Source organism: Metopolophium dirhodum, chromosome 9 (assembly GCF_019925205.1).
Source record: "Metopolophium dirhodum isolate CAU chromosome 9, ASM1992520v1, whole genome shotgun sequence".
NCBI lineage: Eukaryota > Metazoa > Arthropoda > Insecta > Hemiptera > Aphididae > Metopolophium > Metopolophium dirhodum.
In genome coordinates this window covers 15,582,961-15,606,579 of record NC_083568.1, presented here as the reverse complement: position 1 = coordinate 15,606,579, position 23,619 = coordinate 15,582,961, and the positions used below count along the sequence as shown (strand labels likewise).

General features: G+C 28.8%; 3 protein-coding genes across 12 annotated transcripts in view; 1 reads left to right on the top strand and 2 right to left on the bottom strand.

Annotated features, from left to right (window-relative positions):
• The window catches only part of LOC132951904 (protein lap4-like), a 36,443-nt gene extending 35,241 nt beyond the window's left edge, over nucleotides 1-1,202 (bottom strand). For all 6 annotated transcript variants that reach the window (XM_061023955.1, XM_061023958.1, XM_061023956.1 and 3 more), the window contains exon 1: nucleotides 391-1,202. In XM_061023955.1, coding sequence (XP_060879938.1) covers nucleotides 391-552 — 162 coding nt within the window. In that variant the 5' untranslated portion in view covers nucleotides 553-1,202. The remainder of the gene's footprint in view (nucleotides 1-390) is intronic.
• A 136-nt stretch (nucleotides 1,203-1,338) lies between these two features.
• Nucleotides 1,339-7,491, top strand: LOC132951906 (RAB11-binding protein RELCH-like). Of its 2 annotated transcripts, XM_061023962.1 has the most exons (20): nucleotides 1,339-1,869; nucleotides 1,980-2,144; nucleotides 2,345-2,505; nucleotides 2,987-3,133; nucleotides 3,189-3,271; nucleotides 3,345-3,648; nucleotides 3,712-3,841; nucleotides 3,910-4,055; nucleotides 4,130-4,267; nucleotides 4,558-4,722; nucleotides 4,789-4,954; nucleotides 5,365-5,521; nucleotides 5,601-5,724; nucleotides 5,795-5,917; nucleotides 5,985-6,138; nucleotides 6,197-6,332; nucleotides 6,400-6,602; nucleotides 6,661-6,826; nucleotides 6,903-7,007; nucleotides 7,081-7,491. In XM_061023962.1, the coding sequence occupies exons 1-20, from the start codon at nucleotides 1,659-1,661 to the stop codon at nucleotides 7,190-7,192; spliced, it is 3,096 nt and encodes a 1,031-aa protein (XP_060879945.1). In that variant the 5' UTR covers nucleotides 1,339-1,658; the 3' UTR covers nucleotides 7,193-7,491. The 2 variants fall into 2 exon arrangements, with proteins under 2 accessions (XP_060879945.1, XP_060879946.1); XM_061023963.1 differs by lacking the exon at nucleotides 1,339-1,869 and having other exon boundaries at nucleotides 2,001-2,140.
• Nucleotides 7,492-7,530: 39 nt separating this feature from the next.
• On the bottom strand, nucleotides 7,531-22,709 carry LOC132951907 (phosphatidylserine decarboxylase proenzyme, mitochondrial). Of its 4 annotated transcripts, XM_061023967.1 has the most exons (7): nucleotides 22,253-22,415; nucleotides 22,059-22,182; nucleotides 13,919-14,106; nucleotides 9,490-9,723; nucleotides 8,772-9,348; nucleotides 8,543-8,703; nucleotides 7,531-8,474 (listed from the first exon to the last, which is right to left on the bottom strand). In XM_061023967.1, the coding sequence occupies exons 2-7, from the start codon at nucleotides 22,090-22,092 to the stop codon at nucleotides 8,235-8,237; spliced, it is 1,434 nt and encodes a 477-aa protein (XP_060879950.1). In that variant the 5' UTR covers nucleotides 22,093-22,182; nucleotides 22,253-22,415; the 3' UTR covers nucleotides 7,531-8,234. The 4 variants fall into 4 exon arrangements, with proteins under 4 accessions (XP_060879950.1, XP_060879948.1, XP_060879949.1 ...); XM_061023965.1 differs by lacking the exons at nucleotides 22,059-22,182; nucleotides 22,253-22,415 and adding an exon at nucleotides 22,439-22,709; XM_061023966.1 differs by having other exon boundaries at nucleotides 22,059-22,417.
• Nucleotides 22,710-23,619: the final 910 nt, after the last annotated feature.

Here is a 23,619-nt window from a genome sequence, read left to right as displayed (position 1 = left end):
GGTTAAGTACCTAATGGTTTGTTTTTTTAAAACAATCTTTGTGGAATTTCTACCAAAATGATAGAACACGTCATACAGAAACTATTTATCAAATATTCAACAGCCGGGGAACAGGTATCGGTTTCAAGAGTAACAGACATGATAATGAACATGTCTGCAGGATAGAATACACCTGTCTGTCTATTAGTAAAAAAAAACACTTTGGCTGGCTGACCGACTATTAATCGCACTCTACTTTCAAAACCATAGTATTGAAAACACATTGGTTGCCGGTGTATATCTATTTACTATTCTCGTCTTGAACCTATGGGTTCCTAACTTGTGATAGTCAACTGAATTTGGATGACTGCAGGTGCTCTATATAGTACAGGCTGTTCCTATTCAACTTACTTTTGGCAGTTCGCGAAGGTGGTTGGCGTCCAGCAGCAGCTCCTCCAGGCTCCTGGCATACCTGAGTATCTCTTCGGGTACCGAGTTCAACGAGCTGTGGCGCTTATCCACGCACTCCACCTGCCTGTTGCAGCCCTTGAATATCGGTATGCAACGGAACATGACACCGGTCAGTCTGCGGGTGACATGATTACGAAGATACGATTAACACGGCACGCCGGGTCGCTAGGTCCGTAATCGACGGAAATCGGTCGGCGGTAGCCGGCTGACGGACGATCAGCAGGAATCCATCGGAAACGTGACGAACAATAACAACGTACCTATATAGTTCGGACGTATTGATACGAGAATACGATCGTTGTTATAACGTCATAGTGTCAGACGAACAACAGTAATAACTAATAACAACGGTGGTGTAAACACACGCGATTTTGGAATAAAAACCGTTTGCGTGGGCGACGACGCCTTCACGGAATCTTGCGATGGCGGGAGGGAGACGGACACGCGTGCAGTCGGTACAACAACAATCGCGACTTGGATATTATTGTTGTTAGCGCACACCGTTCGGGAGGAATGAGGATAGAGCGCTGGGAGAACGCACGACCAACGGTACAGCACTAGTGCACTACTGAGCCGCCCCGTTGAGGACGTGTGCGGTGTGCGACGTGCTCAGTGCTGCTGCTCTACCACCACCACCGACCGCGGCTGTCTATAGACACTACCACTACCACTATCATCGGTCGTTGTGGTTGGCGTGCCGTCGATGACGACGACGTAATCTCCCGATCCGCATTCCACAACATTCCGGAACGTGTACACGAATGTCATATATTATTATTATTATTACTATTACTATTATTATTATTATTACTAATATTACTACAATGGGAATTTTACGGGGCGTATGGTGAGGCCAGCGCGCAACGGCGGATGATCAGGGCACCAGGCGCGCGCCGCGCCCGATGACCGCGCCCCCCACACCCGCCGGACAGGAGCATCGCAGTTTGACCAACGCAACGGGCCCCTGCCACTATCCATAGACGTTATCAAAATCAACCACGAGCTGCACGACACCACGTAGATAGATTAGATAACGTTATTATGTTTAATGTTATAGTTATTTTGAAATTGGACAATCAGTAGTTGGTCTCAATCTCAAAAGAATTTACCACCTATTTTCGTCGAGACTATGCCCGTCCTCTAGTCAGCGTTTCCCGACATCACTGTTCGTCCGTCCGTCTGTGCGTGCACGACGTCTCGCAGAAACGATGGCCGAGGACGGGCCGACTGGCCCGAGCTACGGCGAAATAGCCAAAAAACTGTTGGACGACCGTCTGCTGCTCACCGCCCTAGAACTCCATTACGAGCTCGTCGAAGCTGGGAAGGAGCTACCCGGACTCCGTGAGTTCTTCTCCAACCCCAGTAATTTTGAACACTCGTCTCCACAAAATGACAACATCAGTATAACGCTGAGTATGGGTACGTTAGACTAGGGCAAGACCTTGCTACTGTCTGTATATCTAATCTTTCACAATATATTATTTGTCAAATACAGCTTTGATTGGTGTTTTTTTTAAATATTTTTTTAGCTCGGTCGTCAAGTCAAGCGACTTTGGACTCACTGGAGATGACCAGGTATTCTGAAGATGGCGATAAGACGGTCAATGAACGAGTAGCCATCCTTGAGTTTGAACTGCGCAAAGCCAAAGACACAATCAATGCCCTCAGAACGAATTTGACAGTGGCAGCTGTAGGTAATATTGTTTTATACTTTGAAACAAACATTGTGGTTTTATCTTCATAATTCATAGATTAACAAACATATTGTTATCTTATAGGCAGTACTTTTATTATATCTAGTACTGAATAGTTTAACAATAATAGTTAGTTAAATTTAAATCAATTATATTTATAATGATACCTGGATATTAATCACTTCAAACAATTATTATAGAATCTGAAGAATTTGCTGGGGAAGATCCTAAAATTACCCAATATGATGATAGAATCAAACCACATGAACAGCGGGTTCTCAATTTTTTAGTAAATGAATATCTAATGCAACATAATTATAAGTTGACATCAATAACATTTGCAGATGAAAATGAAAATCAAGTAAATTATTTTTATATTCATAACTATACTTGTTTGTACTTTATTTTAATATTTTAATATTTGTAATGCTACTTTATTGATCAATAAAAAATATACAATGAATCGTTGTCAAAATAAATAAATTGATAATAAAATGGAATTCTTGTAACATAGTTAGGTTATAATTTGTGTCTACATTTACATACCTAATAGAATGATCATTAATTACTCATTACTCATATTATGAAACATACAATTCAGTATACATAATATACTCTATTCAGAATAAAAAAAGGTACATGGCGGCGGTCAGATGCTTCTCCCTCCAAGTCGGCCACCTAGTTTGGAATGAAACCACACCTCTGCGCACAAGTCTGCCGAGCCAGTACCTTTCTTATTCTAAATAGAGTATATATTTTTTCATCTGATTTTATCAGATATAATATTTATTTTAATTTTACCTTGATGTATTAAATACAGCTTAATTATTTTCTGTTTTTAGGATTTTGAAATCTGGGATGATGTTGGTCTGAATATTTCAAGACCACCTCATCTATTATCCTTGTATAGAGATCGAGCTAAAAGTTACTTGAAATCAGATGTATCCTGTCAGAGTGAAATACATGATTGTGCAAATATTGCTACCCAGGTATTTTTCTATTCATTTGAATAGGATTATTTACTTAACACATAATATTTTATAGATAGACGGAGACTACAGTGACCTTACAAAAATAATCTCTCAATTAGAAAATGATAATGAAAATCTTCTTTCTCAATTACAATTGTAAATATTGTTTGATTTTTGTTTTGTATTTTTATGTAGCTAAATAAAATATAAGTTATTCTTATTTCAACAGGCTCAAATCAACTAAAGAATTATCTGATGTAACCCCTAAATTGTGTAAAGAAAAATGGTTACGGCCAGGTAAAAGTAATAAACAAAAAGATTTAAGAAATTGTGAATCATCAGTTTTTCATGATATGTTAATCAATAAATGTTGGCCTGATCAACAATTGCCATTAATGTATTTGGATGTTGATTTGGATATATTATCTGATGATGGTGTTGAATTGAATTTATATCCAATACTACGAATTCTTGAAAATCAAAGGTTACGAAATCAAAATGATCAAAATATTTTAGAATCTGAAAAACAAGAAGTAATATATATATATTTTTTAAAATAATTTTTTTAATAAAACCGTTTATTTTTTAAATATTAGGATTTTATTATTTTAAGTGTTCTCTTAATGCACATTCATCCAGATATATTAGAAAGAGAAAAAATCTTATGTTCTTTATTCAATATGAGAAAAAAACCTAATAAAAAAGAAAGAAGTTCAATTATAGGTGGTATGTGTAAACTAAATTTTAATTAACTATTTGTACCTAGTTTTAATTTGTTACTTATTTTAATTTAGGTTTATCTTGGTTCCTAAAACACTCTAATAGTGAATTTTTCGAAAGAGAATTGTTGCCTCAATTATGGCATTTATTAACAGATAAATATGTTGAGAAAAGATTATTGGTTGCAGAGGCTTGTTCATGGTTTAGCCCATTAATTAGTGTATGTAAAGAATGTATAACATAATCATAAATATTTTTATGCAAATTTATTATTTATTAAAAATAATTGTTTAGTGTGAGTCTAGGCAATCCTTACTCTCTGTATTGCAACAAATGTTGATTGAAGACACTGATGAATCTGTTCGTGCAGCTACTATTAAAAGTATTGCAATCAATACTGTTAATATTTATGATTCTGACAAATATGCTCAAGTAATTATTGTTTAATTATTGTGGTACCATTTCAATGTGTTCTGATTAATAAAATTATATAAAGCAAAACCGCACTATACTCCATTCCAAATAAGTTTGGGAAAAAATTACGATTGAAAACGTGTCACTTTCATTCATGTGTTGTCTATTTGGCTGTCATTGGTGCGCTTCCGACTGCTGGTGAATCACAGCGGTCCTACCTTTCCGAGGCTGTGCAGTTTTTCTAAACTTATTTGGAATACAATATAGTTAACTGATGTATTATAACTTAACTTTTTACAATTTGGTAGATTGAAGAACTACTTTTTATTGGCCTGAAAGATAATTTAAAATACATAGTTGAAATTACTATTGGAGTCTTGTTGCCAGTCTTAGCAAAATGGGCATTTGACAAAGGCCGTTTACAATCAAACTGCTACATGAGATTAATGAACTCTTTGACAACTCAAATTAAGGTTATTTATACAGGTTGTATAAAGTTTACATTTTTTTTAATTATTTAAATTACTTATTCTATTTAGAATCTTGATTCTCAAAAAAAATCACAAAAAACTGACCAGTTAGAATCTAACTGTTGTTATATGGTCAACGCTATTCGTTCCATACTTCCATACTTAGTATTATATGTAGCATCTGCCCCCGAATGTATATCATTGCGAGATGAAGACACACCAAGAGGAGAACTGAGTTAGTAAAATACAAATGTGTTTCTAATTAACCTTTTGATGAGCAATGTTTGTATACGTTTTTTAAAATATGGCATGAGGGACATTGATTTTATAACTTAACATACATGTTTTTACCACCATTGTTTTTACTTTATTTTAAATGGTTTTATCTTATTAACCATTTTTTTAAATATTTATTGTATACACTTATTTAAGACATATTTATGCATCTTTGCTAAAAATATGGTGATAAAAATAAAACGTTAATATATGTCATTGTACCGACATTTAAATTTTTCATTCTTTGTGGGCTCTATGAGTGTAGCCTGTGTATCTTAATTCACTCCTCAAATGGTTAAGAATAACATGAAACTATAAAAAATTTAATAATTTGTTGGATACTATTATCTTTTTTTTTTAATGTTTCAGGGACAGGTTTTGCTGATATATGTGTTGGTTTGAGTAACCCACAAGTATTCTATAGCGATCCAAATAATACAATTGGTACTGTGATGTGTACATTTGATGCTGTTGTTGAGGACAATAAAATAACATGGCCTAGACTACAGTGGCTTTTTGAATGCATGTGCGATTTGTTTTTCCTATTGTGCTTAAAATAAATTTATTTATGATGAATACTTTATTAATTTGTGTTTAATATTTAGGTTGCCCAGCTTAATAGAATCTTCATCTTTGGTTTCAATTGAAAACCAAAAGCTTTTGCAGTCACTCATGGCATTATTCCAATCGTTTTGTTGTGGATTTGGATCCAAGTTCACCCAAAATAAAGTATGACTTATTATAATTATTTTTCATAATACACAACATTGAATAACTATAATAAATAATTTTTTTACAGGTAAAACCATTATTTGTAAAAAAGATACAAGCTCTTGAAAAATCTTTAGGTAAAATTGCTAATGTGTTACCATCAATGACTCTTCTATGTACATACATGTGTTCAGTATTAGCTCCAATTGAGGTGAGTTAGTGTTAAAAATTACTGTAAGCTTTTACCTTGTATAATGTTTTGATATTACATTTTCTAGCGTGAAGATCAAGAGTTAGAAGCAACTTTAAAAAAATATGTTTGCACGTTACCATTGTGCGGTGTTCCCATCAATATATTGCAATTTACTGTCAGTCAACTAGCACTTAACCATCAACGTTTACATGAATTAATATTATCATCTCTTTGGGAAGGTATAGTAACAAGACTAAATCACTTTGTAAAAGTAATATTAATTTACTGATTTCATAGGTGTAATTAGTCAAAAAGAAGCCGTTCGTTTAGCTGTGACTGAACTATTATCATCTATCATGCCATACTTGTCTGATATATACATAACCAACAGAATTGTGCCAGCTCTCATTACACTTTCAAACGATTCTAATTGGTTTGTTATTAACTTAATAATTATTCAAAAAATGAATGGAATTTCAATTGTATATGTATGATTTCAGCGATGTGAAAATAGCCCTAGTTCCAGTTCTTGGTCAACTGATGATGTCAACTAATAACAAGGATACTATTGAAAAATGTCGTTTTCAGATGAAAAGTCTAATGGATGATCGGACGTTAAGTGATAGCATAGTATTTGCGTCTGAACTCATAACAGCTTTTGGAAAACTGGCTCCCAAGTCAGATCAAGCTTACAGAGAAGATGGTAATTGACAATAAAATGTTATGTTTACTATGAAATTTAATTTAAATTAATTTATTAGTGATGATGGTACAGTTAAATATGTACTCTGGTGTAGCTGTGAGAACGTCTGACATTACAAAAAAAATAGAATTGACTCGTGTATTGTTAGATGCGTTCAGTACAGTTCTTTATGAATGTACTTTATCTCCAAGTGCAATCACATCATCTCTTTTGCCTAGTTTAAGGTAATTTTAATGCTGTCTTGTTAATATTTAGTAATAACAATTCATTTATTTTAAATTATATTAAAAAATTGTGTAGGTGCTTAGAGGAACTTTGTAACATAAATAATTTGTCTCAAAAAGAATTGTCAACTATGTTGATCAAAGAAGCCGAGTCGAGGTTACCACCATCACAATCTGAAACGTAATTATATTTTTCATTTATCTTATTCATATTTACATAATTCATCAATTAAATTTTACTTAATGAATAATAGTGGTGCAAGCAGTGTAACTCAAGATTTGAAACCTAAAATGGTTAAAATGTTTCAATCATCGAATATTGCCAAACAAACAATGTTTTGGAAGAAAAATAACCATCCTCAATAAATATTATGTTATTACACGGCTACAACTTAAATGCTTCGACTACTGTTTCAAAAATGAGTATTAATCTCAAGTATTAAACATTTTAAATCAAGTGATTCATGTTAGATCTATAAATTATATATGTAATAATGAAATATGTTACAAAAAAAAAATAAATGCAATAATTGTGATATTTTAAGACATTTATTTTATTTTTAATAATTATACTATTATATTATTGTTAAATTATTGTTATAAGTATATATAATATATTTTTATAAGTATTGACAGATTTTTAATAAATAATTAATGCAATTCAATATGCAAATTTTTATTAATTTTTTTGAGTATAAATATTTTTAAAACTAATGGTAATTGACACAAAACATTTTAAAATATTGTATAACTATAAACTATTTACTACGGTGTGTTGAATATGTTTTCATATAAAAAAAGTATCCAATAACTAGTAATGAAGTCAATTATTATATTTATTATATTAATTATTATAATTAAACCAAGAAGGTTATAAGGGTAAATGTAAATTTTCATATCTAGTTTAAAAAAAAAACTCTGTACTAACCATTTTTAAAATACTAGATAACATAATTAATTTTATATTTTATACATATCACACAAACACAGAATATCATGTTGGTTTTTAACGATTATTACATTTTTAAAGTGGAAAAAAAATAGTTGCACACTTAAGTATAAGTTTTGGTCACTCATTTTTGATTTTAAAATAATTTATACATAATATATTTTCTAATTAAATTCAAAATTGGATCTGGGTATATTTAAAAAAAATTGTCTTTATTGTTTTAAAATACTTTTTTTAAATTGAAATAATTATTATATATAATATAATAATACTGGTCTACAGAGACCAGGGCTCCAACTCTCTATCACGTAAACATAAAAACTAAATAATTAATTAATAATTATTGTATGGATATAAATTAATTAAAAATTTAGTCAGCCTTAAAGTAGTCTGTAAGAAGGATGTACTGAAGTTTTTATGAGACAAGAGGATTTTTTTTATTTTTATTAATTACTTAATTTATTTTGAAGTAATATAATCAACTTGGGAAACACCTATTCTACCAAGAGCTTGTCCCATTTGTATGGTTTGTCCAGCATCCACATCAAAAACAAACCCTTTGGGTGCTTCAAATAATAAAACTACTGTCGATCCCATTCTGAATTCTCCAACTTCTTGTCCTATTGACCACTGAGTTGAGAATGGACGATCGTGTTGATTAAAGTCTTTTCGACGGCATCGCTTATTGGTTTCCAATCCCTTTAAAAGCCATACACATAATGTAAATAATAGGATTCACTAAGTATGATTTAATTTTTTTAATTTACCTTATCAGAGTGTACTTTAATTGATCCAACATTTGTGGCGCCTACAGCAGTCATTGAGAAGAACCCATGTTCCCATTCCCCAACATATACAGCCCTCTCATTCAACACGAATAAATCTGGTAGTAAACGGGCTATTTTTGGATTGACACTTAATAATTCACCTACAAAAATAATTTAAGTTGAAATTGGTTTCACAAATTAAAAGTGTTTGCAATCTAATAATATGTACCTTGAAAATGTCTTCGAAATTTAACAGTCCATTGAGCTGGTGAGTGAAATCTATGATAATCTCCTGGAGCCAAATAAATCACCAGTTGATACAATTCATTGTCTGGATTGTGCAACAACTTTGATTTATATTCGTTCCAATGAGGATCAAATGGCTGACATTCGCCATCATTTTTATCTTGTCGTTCAACAGAAATGGTTTTTTCTTGTGTGTCGTCTGACAATACTACATCTTGTTTCTTAAATGATAGACTGAAAAAGCTTACACCTTGTGAGAGGAAGTTGAATATGAAATTGATGCAGTACATGTGCATAGTGAGAAGGCCGTAATGGTAAAATAGGAAAGTGGAATTAATGGACCAACCACTACAATTGGATGTAGAGGAGTCTTGCTTCATCATATCACTTTTTGTTGCAGTATTCATTGGTGAGGATTCTAATTTTGATGTAGCTATATCTTCTTGCCAAGTTGGTGAACCTAAAAACGACTTGATAGTATACGTGACACCCTTAACTTGTTCGACTTGACAAGATGTAACACGTCCAACACTCACTATGGTGCCATCAGCTGGAGACACCTGTTGGCATTTACAATTGATTTAAATAACATATATAAAAAAAGGACATCACACAGATAAAATTATAAACCACTATCACGTAAAATTGTAAAAAAAACACAAATATCATTAAATATTTAAGATACATGTGAAATCTCTTACCATTGGACTGGCAAAGCTTATTGGCCGAGCGCCATCTTTTAAACGTCTAGCAAAAAATTCTCCTAAACTTTTATAAGACTCCATGGGTAATTCAATTTCATTTATAATAACACCAAACAGTTTTGAGTAGGCCGTATATAACCAATATCTCAATTGCCGTGGAATGTAGCATCCTGAAATATATCCCCATAAACGCGACATTGCTCTTAATGGTATTGCTTTGTAAAAAGATAGCTGAAAAAAAAATAACAAAATTAAATTAAATCATTTATTAGAAATAAAATCAATGAAAAATTCCATTTAAAATGTTTTAGTTTTTTTTTTAATTCCAGACTTTTACAGATCTTGTCATCCAGAAATTAATATTATATAATGGGGAGGGGTGGAGGCCTATAGTGTGTTTGCTTTTGATAAAAAAAAAGGTGGGCAAGTGCATAGCGCTCTGTTGTACATTTATAAGTAGTGTGGGTCACTATAATGGATGTGTTAAATTTGAATTCAATGATATAAAATCATTGTTTATAAAAAACAATTCTGAGCAGAGACCTTCCGTCAGCCGTTATTACTACAAGCATATTTTATGAAATTATTACTATTAGTAATACAGTAGATTGAATTATTTTTTATAGAATTTTCAAAATGTCACTGTGTGTATTAAATATAATAATATACTCCTAAAGTTTCAAGTAGGTACCCGCAAATAACTAAGATCGTCATTCTTCATTAAGTGTTTATATATTTTTTAGATTATTTGTTTACAGTATGAACTATTTATGAGAAATCTTGTTTTAAATTTTTAATTGTTAGTTATAAAAATTGAACAATTTTTATATTTTTAACTTCAAAAGAATTTGCTAATTGTCATGACTTTGAAAAATTTTTCAAAAAAACTCAAAATATTTTTAAAATGTTATCATGTGTAGAAATTGATAAAATAAACATTTGGAGAAAATCGCAGAAAAAGTTATTATACTGGTGAATTGCACAATGTCATAAAAATTTCAACATTAATGGTCATAAAAAATTAATGTAACTTTCCGTTAACCTCAATTTTTTTTAATTTCCACCGATAACAACTTATGAAGAACCTTGTGTTAAATTTTAAAGTTTTTACAGAGAGATATTTTATTGTCAAGAATTTAAATAAACTAATAATAATCAAACATTTTTTATGCCTTTGAAAAGCACAGAAAGGTTTAGTAAAGATTCTATGTTTTTTTTTTAATCACATCAAAAAAACTATATTGATTTTGTCAAAAACTGGATTTTTGTAATAATTCCCGTTTTTTTCTAAATGCTTTTTTTGGTTTTCCCGTCACTTTTGAAAACTACTGGGAATTTTCAATATTGACCTATCAAAAGTACCAACTATATTCACTTTCCCACCAGAACAGATACTGAAGTTGAAAATCGAAGCAGAGAAAAAAACACGGCATTGTAAAATTAATACATTCATCGGTCCGGTCAGAATCTAAATTAATCACGAATTGATTATTTTCAAATTATAATTATTGTTATTATATTCAACGACAGATGTCAACAATCAATATATTATACTATAATTATTATTAAGAAGAAGAACATATCTTTTCTACGGTTTACTACGTTTAGGTATAGTGGTTTACTACGTTTAGGTATATACGAATAACAAGGAGTTGCTTTTTGTGTCCTTGCACTTAGGTTACGTCTTGTAGATAATAGATATTACACTGTCGCCGTATTCCGTGTAACCATGTGGTCCGTGTTCTGAATTGATTGTCTCGTTGTTATTCACCAACTTAAATAATATTGTACACTTGTACAGGTAAAATGATTTCACTATAGTCATTGATAACCACGGTGAAGTAGGTAGTTGAATATTTTCAAATATTTGGTATATTGTGGTAACAGGTAACACACCGGATTACACGGAATACAGTGAAATTGTAATAGTACCATAATATTATATCCTCTTTTGACCTTTTTTTTTTAAATCAGAGTTAGGTCCTAAATTTAAAACTGCTATAATTACTTATAGTTGGAACCGGGATTATTTTATGTACTATATCTACTTGTTGGGTCCCGAATTCTTTTAGGCATTACACTAGTTAGGTCCCTAATATTGATTGGTGACTGATGAGCATTACACTATACTAACATTATAACAGATTTATTACAACTGTCAAAAAAAAAATTGTTTTTTTTGTATAATATCCCACCCCTCCCCCCCTCAAAAAAATCAAAATACATAAAAAAATATAGATAGGTACGTATTATATTATAATATAAATAAAAATTTGTTTAAAAAAATTACTTTTGTATTGGTAAAAATATATACGACATTAATTCTTGGTATTGTACCCAACTATATTTAAATTATATCATAATTTACAAAATTCAATTCAATTAATTTATATTTTTAACAGCAAAAAAACTAAGCAAAGAAACTGCAAAAAAACATTTTTAACTACACCTTTGGTTTAAATTGACTTAAAATGGGAAGGGAAATGTTAGTTTAGTGTAATACTCACCAAAAAATATCCGGGACCAACTAGTGTAGTACCTGCAATTAGCCACTACTGCTCGGGACACAACTAGGATGCGTCGATTTTTGTTTATATTATATAATATTAAAGCGGGGGCATTACCCTGCGATTTATTTTAAAATGAATGAATAATATATTATATCCCGCGAAATGAAAAGTCCTGTATACACCACTGTACATTTACAATTAACAGAATAGTACATTTTTAAAGGTTTTTTTTAGAGAGGACCTATATTCATAATAAATAAATTAGAGCTAGCAATATAATAAAATAATAAACAATATAAACTTGCTAAATCCAAGATGAAAAATCCTTTCACATACGACATACAATATATTATTATATTGGATGCCTAATAATATAAATATTATATAAAACAGATAATTAATATCTAATAATTTATATTAATAAAATAATTAGATTGAAATTGACGAGGAAATTGATGTCTTCCCATTTAAAGCTATTGTATGCGCCTTGTATTCCTTGGATTATAAATAACTACTTCATACTTAAAAATAACCAACAAAAGATTGTATAATATATTATAAATTTAAATATAACTTGACCCGATTATTTTTGGAATAACCGAGATGTGATATTTTAAATCGTTTGTCGTCAAATGACTTAGTAATATTTTTAATTAAACACTATTACCGGAATATAATATGCAGTTACTAGGGTTAAAAAATTATATGTAATACGCATTGTAGGTCTATAATTCTATAAACTATAATACAACAATCAATACAATATATAAATAAATGAGAGAAGGGTGGCATTCACAACTTTGATTTGTGTAAAAAGAAAGGGGAGAAGGGGCAAGGGCGTATATCAATAAACTAATAGGCTTGCTGTTTACCTATGGGCGTATCTAAACCAAAAAATTGTATACATTATAAATTATACATCGTGGAAATTCTAAACGCAATCGTTTCAATTTCTAATTTTTAGTGTAGCTCACTATTATGTCAGCGCATTATTTATTGTCTGTTTCAGATTCTGATCATTCGCACCAAATTTGCATTCAGCCGTTCTAATTTGTGTTATTAGGTTTAATGTTGTGAATTAAGCTATTAACATAAAGGTAAGAATATTTAACACTTCTACGCTTTTATTGATATTTTAATTTTAAAGTGAGTTATAACTGTTAAATATTACTATATTATAATGACCATAACATGATTAAAATATCAATGCAAACCAATAAGGTGTCCTAGATAATATTCTTAACATAAAGTTTGATAATAGGTCAATTCACTTTAAAATTAAAGATAAAAACATTCAATTGAATCAGCTGAACGAAAATTTGAGAGAAAAAACAAATAGTACGCTGAAGTCCTCTTAAGCTAAAATGTTTGCTTCAGTCCCTTTTTAATCAGTTACTCATAGTAATTTTAAGTACTATATTATATAGGTAGTATAAAAATTGCGATTAATGTAATCACCTTCATTATTCTATCTTTGATAATAGACTAATAATTATCCTATTACATAAACATGGAATATTATATCATTATTATCTGACATATTTTATATAGAAACTGATTATTTTAACGAGCATATTGCACTTTAAAATAAATAGACTTATTAACTTAACACTATAATTTATTCATGTAATATGAATAAGTATAATATTAACCACAAGTTTACTCAAATAGCACGCTCATATTATTATAAATTATTCATGTTCATCTGATTTTTTTTTCTGACGCAAATTCAATACGTTTTTGTGTATGCAACAGTTATTTACCAACAAGTGTTGTTTTGCATTGTTTAATCAGTAATGAGCAAAATTTACATACCATAGTATGTCATTACATTTTTAGTGACAAAAAAAAAAGAATTTAATAAAAATTATAATTTGTTTGAACATTATTTAGAGTATTTTGATGAAATTGTTTACCCTTAGATTCCGCGTATAGATGGGTTGTTGTTCGTTTTCTGGCTGTTGCTTGTTTAAACGACGCCATTGAAGTACAGCTAGTAAAGTCAACCCTACACCAGTGGGGATGGGATAAATCAGGTTTGTCCAGTTCCACCATCGTGAATTTTTTGCCACTACTTCTTGAACACCGGCATCATTTCCGGTACCTAGATAAATAGGTTGTTAATAATTTGAATATGAAAATGAACACGAAAATAAAAACAATTACGGAAAAAAAAACAAACAAAATAGGCGAATTTACACACAGGCGCACAAATATTGCGTACACATGTCAATTAATTCATAGTAGTATTGTATCCATAGTTCATCCATGACGCGTGTCCGCGTGTAAATGTTTAAATAATCAGACGAATAAAATTGATGCGTGTGAGCGCGCGTGTGGTGGCGTGATGGAAGAGGTTTGGAGTAAATCAGTCGGCGTAATAATGACCTTAATACTCGTAATACCCGGCTATATACTCTTAATTTTCTCATCCACATTTTTCTTATTATATTTTTAATAGATTCCTAACTGTCAATGTTACAATAAAATATATCATCAACATTTTAAACACCTTAGATATGTTGAACTTGATATAAAAGGTTTAAAAATATCATCGGCCGGTTAATATTTTTATTAATACCTTAGAACATTTTCCCTCGAAAATTTAGTAACAAGCTCAATTGGTTTTAATTGAATTGACCTTTGGTAAAAATATGAACGTATAGGTATACATAATATATACGTATAGAATGTATATTATATATTTGCAAAGATTATGTGTCGATGAATGGCATCTAATTTGTATATAATATGTGTACTTATTAGATTTCTTTAGACTTAAAATAGAATATGAATTTAAGCTAGTCACACCACTTTTATTTAAATAGTTTATTGACTGTACATACTACATAATAATACACATGGTAAAATTATTGTTACCCGATTACAATGATTGACTACATTTTAAAATTGCTTTATATATAATTGACTTCAACTTCTACGGTTTCTTACGATTTATCGCTGTAATGTCTGTTGTAATATAATAATAATTAATATTAACGATTTAGATTATTGTTAACAGCTTAAATTTAAATATATTCACCTCTTTATGCTCAAAAAATATTTATTAAATCGTTTTATTACATTAAGAAATAAGAATAGAGGTTTTACTAAATTAATTGAAAAATGCGTTATTCTTAGGATATTTTTTAAAATTATATTTTTAACATGGATCTGTGTGAAACTCAAATCATAATTGATTATAAATTAATATATTCATATCTTATTTATCAGTACACGACATTATATTTATATTAAAATATATAATATATATAATTATATTAAAATAATTAAAAATGAATGTGTTTTTATTTTTTAATATTCAGAAACTTCAAACCATCAATGGATCAAATAAGTGATACACTGGTACCTAACCTAGTAATAATTATTAATTAGTATATATACCGCTGGCGAACTTAAAAAAAAAAGTTATAATTGATGGTAATAGGTATGTAATACCTTAACTTAATAATTTAAAATATTTGAGCTTCAGATTAACTTTTGATTATTGATTGGATTTATAAGTTTTTAACAATAATATGTCTATTTTGTTAATTCGAGATTAAACATCAAATATTATATAGTATTAACGTTTGATGTAGGTACACTTAACACAATAAAAAATCGATACGACTAAAGTTATAATACTATTTGCGTGAAATAAACCTGAAAACGTTAAAAGTCGTCCAACAGAATATATAGTTAGTAAGCTATAAATTATAAATTAAGAATAAACTAACACTTATTTACTAGTTTTACCTTGCACATGCAGTATTGGGCTCAATACAAATTTGTTGAAAAATAACAAGTTAAAAAACAATAATTAAAAATTATGTAACATATATTTATTTTATCTATTATGTAGAGCTAAATTAATACATTATTCAAACCTTGAATAACTAATATAATTTTTTAAAGTATCTATAACTACTAAAAATATATTCCCTATAATAGGCAGGGATATAATAATATTAATATATATTATATAAATAAAAACTAACTACTTTATATAAATCTAACTACTAAAATACTATTTATAAACTTAACATATAGGTACACTATAAAAGATGATTTATATATTTCGTAGCCTGGGATACACTTGGATAACAGCTTCAGTCTAGGTTGGGTATTTACATTATGATTTCATAACATCTCTATTTAATATTGTTGTATGTATTACAAGAGGATGCTATTCCTCATGCGTGTTTATCTCCGTGGTATAAACAGCTGCGTCTTCAGGTTAAATGAGGGTGGGGGTATGAAAATCTTGTATTTGATTACAAGACATAGTGCATACAATTATACAAATTTTACTTGAAATGAAACAAATATAGATCATCACATCAGCGTACAGGGCGGGGGCTATCGACACCTCACAAAGGATTATGCCTAGGTATAAGCGTACAACATACCAAAATGTACGTTCAGTAGAACTAATTTTAAATGGTTAGTTTTAATATTAGAGTGAATTGACCTATTATCCAACTTGAATGTAAGAATATCAACCAGGGAACCTCATAGGAATTTATTGATATTTTAATTTTAAAATGTATAACTTAACATAGTTATTTGTTGTAAGTTTGTATAAAACGTGTGAGATAGCACAATATGTTAACAACGTTTAGCGTCCTTTAAAGTTACAAAAGTTCAAACTAATTTTAGTTGAACATTACATAAGTAATTGCTTGAAATCACATTCAGTAAAAGAGTATGCAATATTATAGTGATTATAGTGATATAATGAAATGTGTATTAGATAAGAGTATAAGACGGAATTGATGACTTCCTGAAATATGCGAAAGTTGTTTTTGGTCGGAGACTCGAAGTACATTATAAATAGAAGGGGTACCTTTAGAAGAACACGTTTTCCTAAAATACTTACTAATTTAAAATATCCGACTATCCGAATAATGGAAACTTGACTATACATAATCTTAAAATTAGTAAATCTTTGTGTCGTACTTAAATAGTACTAATTTATAAATAATAAGTGTTTTTTAAAATTTAAATTGTAATAAATTATTATTATTTAATTACTTTTTAGCATACACACCATGTTAAATTATATTAATTAAGTTAAATTTTTTAAATAAAAATGAAATATTACTAGGTATTGACAAAATAACATAATAAAGTAAAAGGTAATAAAAATAATGACGTTAAAATATAAATATATAAAAATCTAACTATAACAAATAAATTATAGTTTGATAATAATTTTTAAAATGGATCAATTGTAAAATGATTTAAGATGTATTTAAGCGGATAGATAATACTAACATTTACTGTAGTATTTAGTAGTAAAGTACTATGATTAGTTTATTTAAGGGGAAACATTATTTAACTAGTAATTACAATTTTAAGAAATTGTTCTTGTAGTTAGTGTTTGGTTTTAAATGAATAGCTAAAATCGAAAATTTTGAATGGACAAATATTTTTTTTTTTTTTAATTGTTTAATACAATAACACCCTCAACGTGAAATTTAAGAAATTGTAAACGAAATTACCTATGGGATATGGGTTACATAAATAATAACATAAATACTAAATAGAACCTAAATGAAATATCAATAAGTAATAACGAATTTTTAATTGTAATTGTCTTTGATTTAAAATATGACGTAAGGTGTTTAAATTTCACTTTATTGAAGAACAACATTATTTATTACACATGGAACTAATAGGAAGAAATATGTTTATAGATATTCACATATTATAACAATGGCCATTACCATTTTACATAACCACATATTTCAATGGCATATAGATAATCAAACATGTGACTTCTAAGTATTAATCAATATCCAATTAGAAACGACGAATACGTGGTCCCACCACAGAATAGATTAAATGGTCCCACCAAGATTATTTAATTACACTTTATGATAGGTGGGTATATTTAGCGTTTTATAAATGTATTCATATAATTAGGTAAACAATACAAATAAATACATTGTATATAAAAAACGTAGTCTGTACAATACCTTGATATCAATCTCTTTTTAAATTTTATTAACTTCCTTATTTTTTCAGAATATGAGCTTATAAAAACTTATCAATTTATATATTTTTAAGAGAATTGTTCATAACCTTTATATTTTAAACAAAATAATATAAAGATCCCGGAATTTTTTTAGAAATTATTGAAAAAACGCGCATATTATAATCCTCTTATTTTTTAATTGTATTTAAAGGCGCGTCCAGATGGAGCAGCTTTTGCCATGCAACATGAGTGTGACGTCACAAATTCGTTTTCTGTGGCTCTTCTCAGCTTATATGAAATTAAGGAAAGCCACGCAGCTTGGGCCACGTCTACATGGACGTAATTTCGACAAAGCCACGCGGCATCAGCCCTTATTTTTATACATTTTTAAAATCATTATATTATCCGAAAAACAAATACCGCATCGTTTGGGCACGTATTTGTTGCAAGGCTGCTACGTCTGGTTTAAAAAAAAATAAAATATGTGAACTATAATAATTGCTTAAATAATAAATAGGTAGATAAACTATATGATAAGGATTATGCACATAATATGGTGGGTATATAATATACACACATCATATATGGTATTAAATAATTAATATTTATGACTTTCATTTTCCAATTATGAATAGAAGAAAAATATGAATTTTTTTTTGTTTGTAGTTTGCATACAAATAACACTAATAATAAAACATCTCTATTTTAAAAATTGTTTTTGCGCTATTTTTATGTGTGCTAATCTTTTACAGATTTTGATCAACTAATTGATTTTACATTGGTATTGTATTGGTCATTACGTCTTATTACGTATTAATATGTAACGCATTATTTTTTTTTAAATAATTATAAGATCGTAACTGTTATGATAAAATTGACCGGTTTGGTAAATTGCAATTTAACTTTGTTATCCTGTTAATGTCTTCATAAAATATAAAAATTATACTTTATGTCAGTATAATATATTATGATAATTTCTTGTTATGCATAATATGAATGAATGATAGTTACATTCTATTTTATGACGTATTTCATTGGCAAAGTATATTATTTTGTTCTTCATTATTTATATTTTTTATATATAATTCTTGGATGAAAAATAATTAATTTAAGATAATATAAATTATAACTTTGATTTAATTTTTTAATAAATGTAATTAATTAGGTAATGGTGTAATACTTGTAATATAAAGCTGCAACCCAGATTTTGGTCGAAATGAAGTTGGCATTTAGTTGCTATCTGTTTTTAAATAACTCATGTAGGTAATATAAATGTATTACATAATATCTCTTCTAATTTGGTACCTAAAAGCCTAATTATTAATCACCTTTTATTTTAATTAAAATGTAATATACATATTAAATCTATAAAACAGAATATATTATGAACTAGATTCATAAATTTAGATATTATTTGCCACTCTTCTTTAAATTGTAAATAACGTAGGTATAATCAATGAAATTAAATACATATTTAAATAATATTGCATATTGTAATCCTGATATTTAATTCCTAAAACACATACAGTATAAAAAAAAATTATTTCATAATAGCTATTGAAGGTATAATGTTAGTTGTAATTTTGATTTTGCTCAATTTCAAATATTATATAATTTTATATTAGGTAAACTATACCTGCCTGGCTAAGATGGGTCAAACTAGGACTGCACTAGAACTAGGGCACCGAAGTCCCCAACATTTTAAGGGCACCAAACTTAAATTTATATTTTTTAGTTGGTAATTTGTAAGTTGATTTTTTGCATTCTTAAAGTTTTTATCTATTGATTCCAATGAAAGGAAATAGGAATGGTATTAAAGTACATATTAAACAAAATGTAAAATATATTACCAATAAAATAAAATAATTTGTCATTCTACTAATAATGTTTTGGGCATTTATCTAAGAATGTTTGACAAAATAGGTCAGCGTTTCTTAAACTGTGTTTCACGGAACCCCAGGGTTCTACAAACCATAAAATAAGTGCTTTTTTTCAAAATTTTAAATCGATCTCTGTGTTAAATGTTGGTGCATTTCAAAAGATGAATTTTCTCAATTGTCACAAAAGGCAGTGTTGGCACATTTACCATTTGTAAGTTTGTAACCATGGTTGGATAGTGCGCACTCATATGTATGAAACGAGGTTCTTATTTACTAATAAAAACAAAATACAGCAACAGACTAGATGTCAAACCTAATATGAGAATACAACTTTCATCAATAGAGCCCAATATTAAGATTATTTGTAATAGTAAAAAGTAATTTCATTCATCTCATAAAAATTAAAATTTAGAAGTCCTGTTATTGTCTGTTATTTAAAATATTTTTTGAATTAAATACAGAATAGTATGTACACATTATTATTAAATGAAGTTATTATAATTTTTATTGCAAATAATCCTTACATCCACAATAAAACTATTGAAACAAAGTATGGGTAATGACGATAAAAGTGGACATCAAAAAGAGTTCCACGGATAAAAAAGTTTAAGAAACGCTGGACTAGGTAATTATATTGGTTTATCGTGACGTGTGGTGGTAATGTGGAAGTAGAATTCGGTGAGAAAATTGTTCAATTTAATAAATATTTTAATAACGAAACAAAAAAGTTGATAATACTTAAATAATGCACCCTTAAGCACAACCTTTCTTTGTTGAACTTGAAATTACCTTTAAATTATTAATTTGTATGCTTTATGGCATATTCCAATAATACAATCATTTTTTATTTATTCACTAATTAAGAAAAAATATTAAATTAGTAAATGTATTAATGTTTGCTTTACTTTAAACATTTGTAAAAATGTATTGTGTCTTTTTAGTTATTTATCTAAGCTTGATTTTCATAAAGTATGCGATCTACCGACTTATGATCATTGATAGATACAGTCTAATCTCGTTTTCTTAGTTAACACTTTATCTTTAGGACCTTATACTTTATGACTTTCGATAACAATGCTTTGACAATTTGTAAAAGTATGGACTCAGACGCTCAGTACGTCACCTACCTATCGTGTGACACTACAGTTTATTCTAGGTACATATTAATTTGGAACTCACACAGTCACACATTCAATATGGAAAAATATATTTATTTAATCATAAGTAGTGATGAATCAACCACCAATTTTATATTTATATTAATATTAATTTTTTATTAATAAAAAATGTTTTGACAAACAATGAAAATGCTCAATGTAATAAGTGTGGAAGTGAGATGAATTTGTACATACGTTAGGAAATGGGCAAAGAAAGGAGAGATTTACGTTGCAAACGAAAGGGATGTCAAACAACTTTTTATTTGTTTTTTGCCAATAGATCACAAATTATATGACGACCCAAAGCTTTAAATGAAAAATGTATATTTTTACAAAACTTACTCTATTAAATACTGACTTGTATTAAGTAGGCACTACTAATGTTTATGTCAATGAGTGACAACATAACAATTTAAATTGTATTATTGTATTATTAATATTATTTTATGTGTACTTAGTACTTATAGTATTTGATTAAATAGTTAAATTAAAAAGAAAACTGTTAATGTAGCCAGTGTAGAGTGTACCCTGTCATTGAGTATATCACTGTGATAGATGTGTTAATCTGAATTCAATGATGAATCATTCTATACAAAGAAAACCGATCCAAAACAGAGACAGTTTAACTTTTGGTATTATTTAATAATAGGTATTACAATTTATATCACTATTTTTGTTTTTCAAAATCATTATAGAAAATATTGAGAAATTTCCCAATTTTTTAACTACTTAAGAACAAATTAAATCAAATTTGGTACTAGAAACCTCCATCGAAGTTGATGATCGGAGCATTTTTTCTACTAGAAAAAGTGTCATTTGACCCAAAAATGAAAAACAATAACACACATCATTGTAATATTAATACATTCATCTCAGAATCTAAAATAGGATCTTATGCAAAAAGCAATGTAAACTGCTAATGTAGGTAACTACAAATATATTGAATATTAAAATTCAAAATTAATAGTTCAACAAACTGACAATAATAAATAGGTATTAAACTAATTTTTTTGAATGTGAAAAATACTGTACTCACTTAACTCAATCAAAGGATGAACAATATTATCCATTAAATGTTTTCATCAAAGTTCCTCTAGTGGGAGAGGTTACTGTGAATCATGTATTTATTTTATCACCAAATGTCACATTTACTTATTGTTCTACATTTATTTGAACAGATTGTACAATAAAAAATAAATAAAAAATTCTTTCGATCTTATTATCACTTACTAATGACTATGCCTTGACTACTACATGAAGTATTGTAAAATATTTGTATTAAATGAATGAGATTGAGAAGTAGAATTTATTGTCACTTGTCATTGCCAAACTAACACAAATTAATTTAATTTAAACACGCGAGGCACGCGTGTTCAATAATATATCACAAAACACAACAAAACATTTAACACTAACCATAATTTTTCCTCAGCGACCTTTGGTACTCTACGGTGCGCAGTGAAGTGGGGTGATGTAGCAGCCTCTTCGTTGTCTTCAGGCTCCTTCCAAACATTTTTTGCGACGGGCAAAATAATTTGATGTACAAATGTACAATTAAGAACTAGAATTATTGAAAAGGCCACCACGCTCCATCGAGGCTCATATCAGAATCAAATTATCCAAAAAGAATAAGGATTATGATTTATGATAATATACAATTTCTTGGAAACTGTAAAGGCTGAATAGTAAATGGTTATAGTAATCAATAATATAGATAAGAAAGAATAAGAAAAAATAATATTGAATTTCTTATCAGTCAGATGTTTTGTTGTAACACAATTGTGGCAGTCAAAGAAGTTGTAAATGTTTTTCGCGGTATTTTTTCTTTTGAATACACAACGCGTCATTCGCATAATATTGTATTACTCATGACAAAATAAATAAATCATTTATTTTGTCATGGTATCACTTATATCTTATAATTTATGCCATTGATTTTGTAATCTATATACATAAAAGAGAGTTCAAATATTAGACCATTTATAACTCAAGAACGACTGGACAGTCCAGGGATTTTGAGATTTATGATGGACATTTTTGTTTATAAATGGATACTATTATAATAATAATTATTGGTTGCCATTGATTAATCGTTAATTAAATTTATATTATTTTATATTATTATATATTTAACAGTATATATATTCAAGATAATCGATGAAAATGTTTAAGTTGTTTTTTTTTTATCGGAAATAGAATAGCACCTTAATTTGTATTTACGCGCATATCTCAAAAAGTATTCAACGGATTTTCATACGTATTTCACTAATAAATCGGTTGAGTCACAGGGAAGGATTAAATGTAAAATTTGTCTTGGAAAAATTAATTTGGTGGCCGAAAATAATAACTATAATAAATTAATGTTTGTCAGTATGCCCTTTATACATTTCTAAACAATTGGACCGATTTTTTAAAATTTTTTGTTTTTTGTTTGAGTGGTTCCCGGGATGATTTAAATTCCCAATTGGATCCGGTAGGTCAAACCCCGGGGAGGTGCTCAAACAAGGATTTTGATATTTATGATGGAGATACACGATGACAAAAATAAAATATAAATAAAAACATACCCACCATTGTAAAATCAATAAATTCATCGC

Bases quoted from the DNA above. Each gene is read 5' to 3' on its own strand.
- LOC132951906 (XM_061023962.1), top strand. From the start codon at position 1,659: ATGGCCGAGGACGGGCCGACTGGCCCGAGCTACGGCGAAATAGCCAAA. The intron at 4,056-4,129 runs GTATGTAAAGAA...ATAATTGTTTAG, and splicing joins GGTTTAGCCCATTAATTAGT to TGTGAGTCTAGGCAATCCTT. The intron at 6,333-6,399 runs GTTTGTTATTAA...GTATGATTTCAG, and splicing joins CTTTCAAACGATTCTAATTG to CGATGTGAAAATAGCCCTAG.
- LOC132951907 (XM_061023965.1), bottom strand. From the start codon at position 22,535: ATGTTTGGAAGGAGCCTGAAGACAACGAAGAGGCTGCTACATCACCCC. The intron at 9,349-9,489 runs GTAAGAGATTTC...AAATGCCAACAG, and splicing joins TAAGCTTTGCCAGTCCAATG to GTGTCTCCAGCTGATGGCAC. The intron at 8,704-8,771 runs GTACATATTATT...TTATTTTTGTAG, and splicing joins ATTTCGAAGACATTTTCAAG to GTGAATTATTAAGTGTCAAT.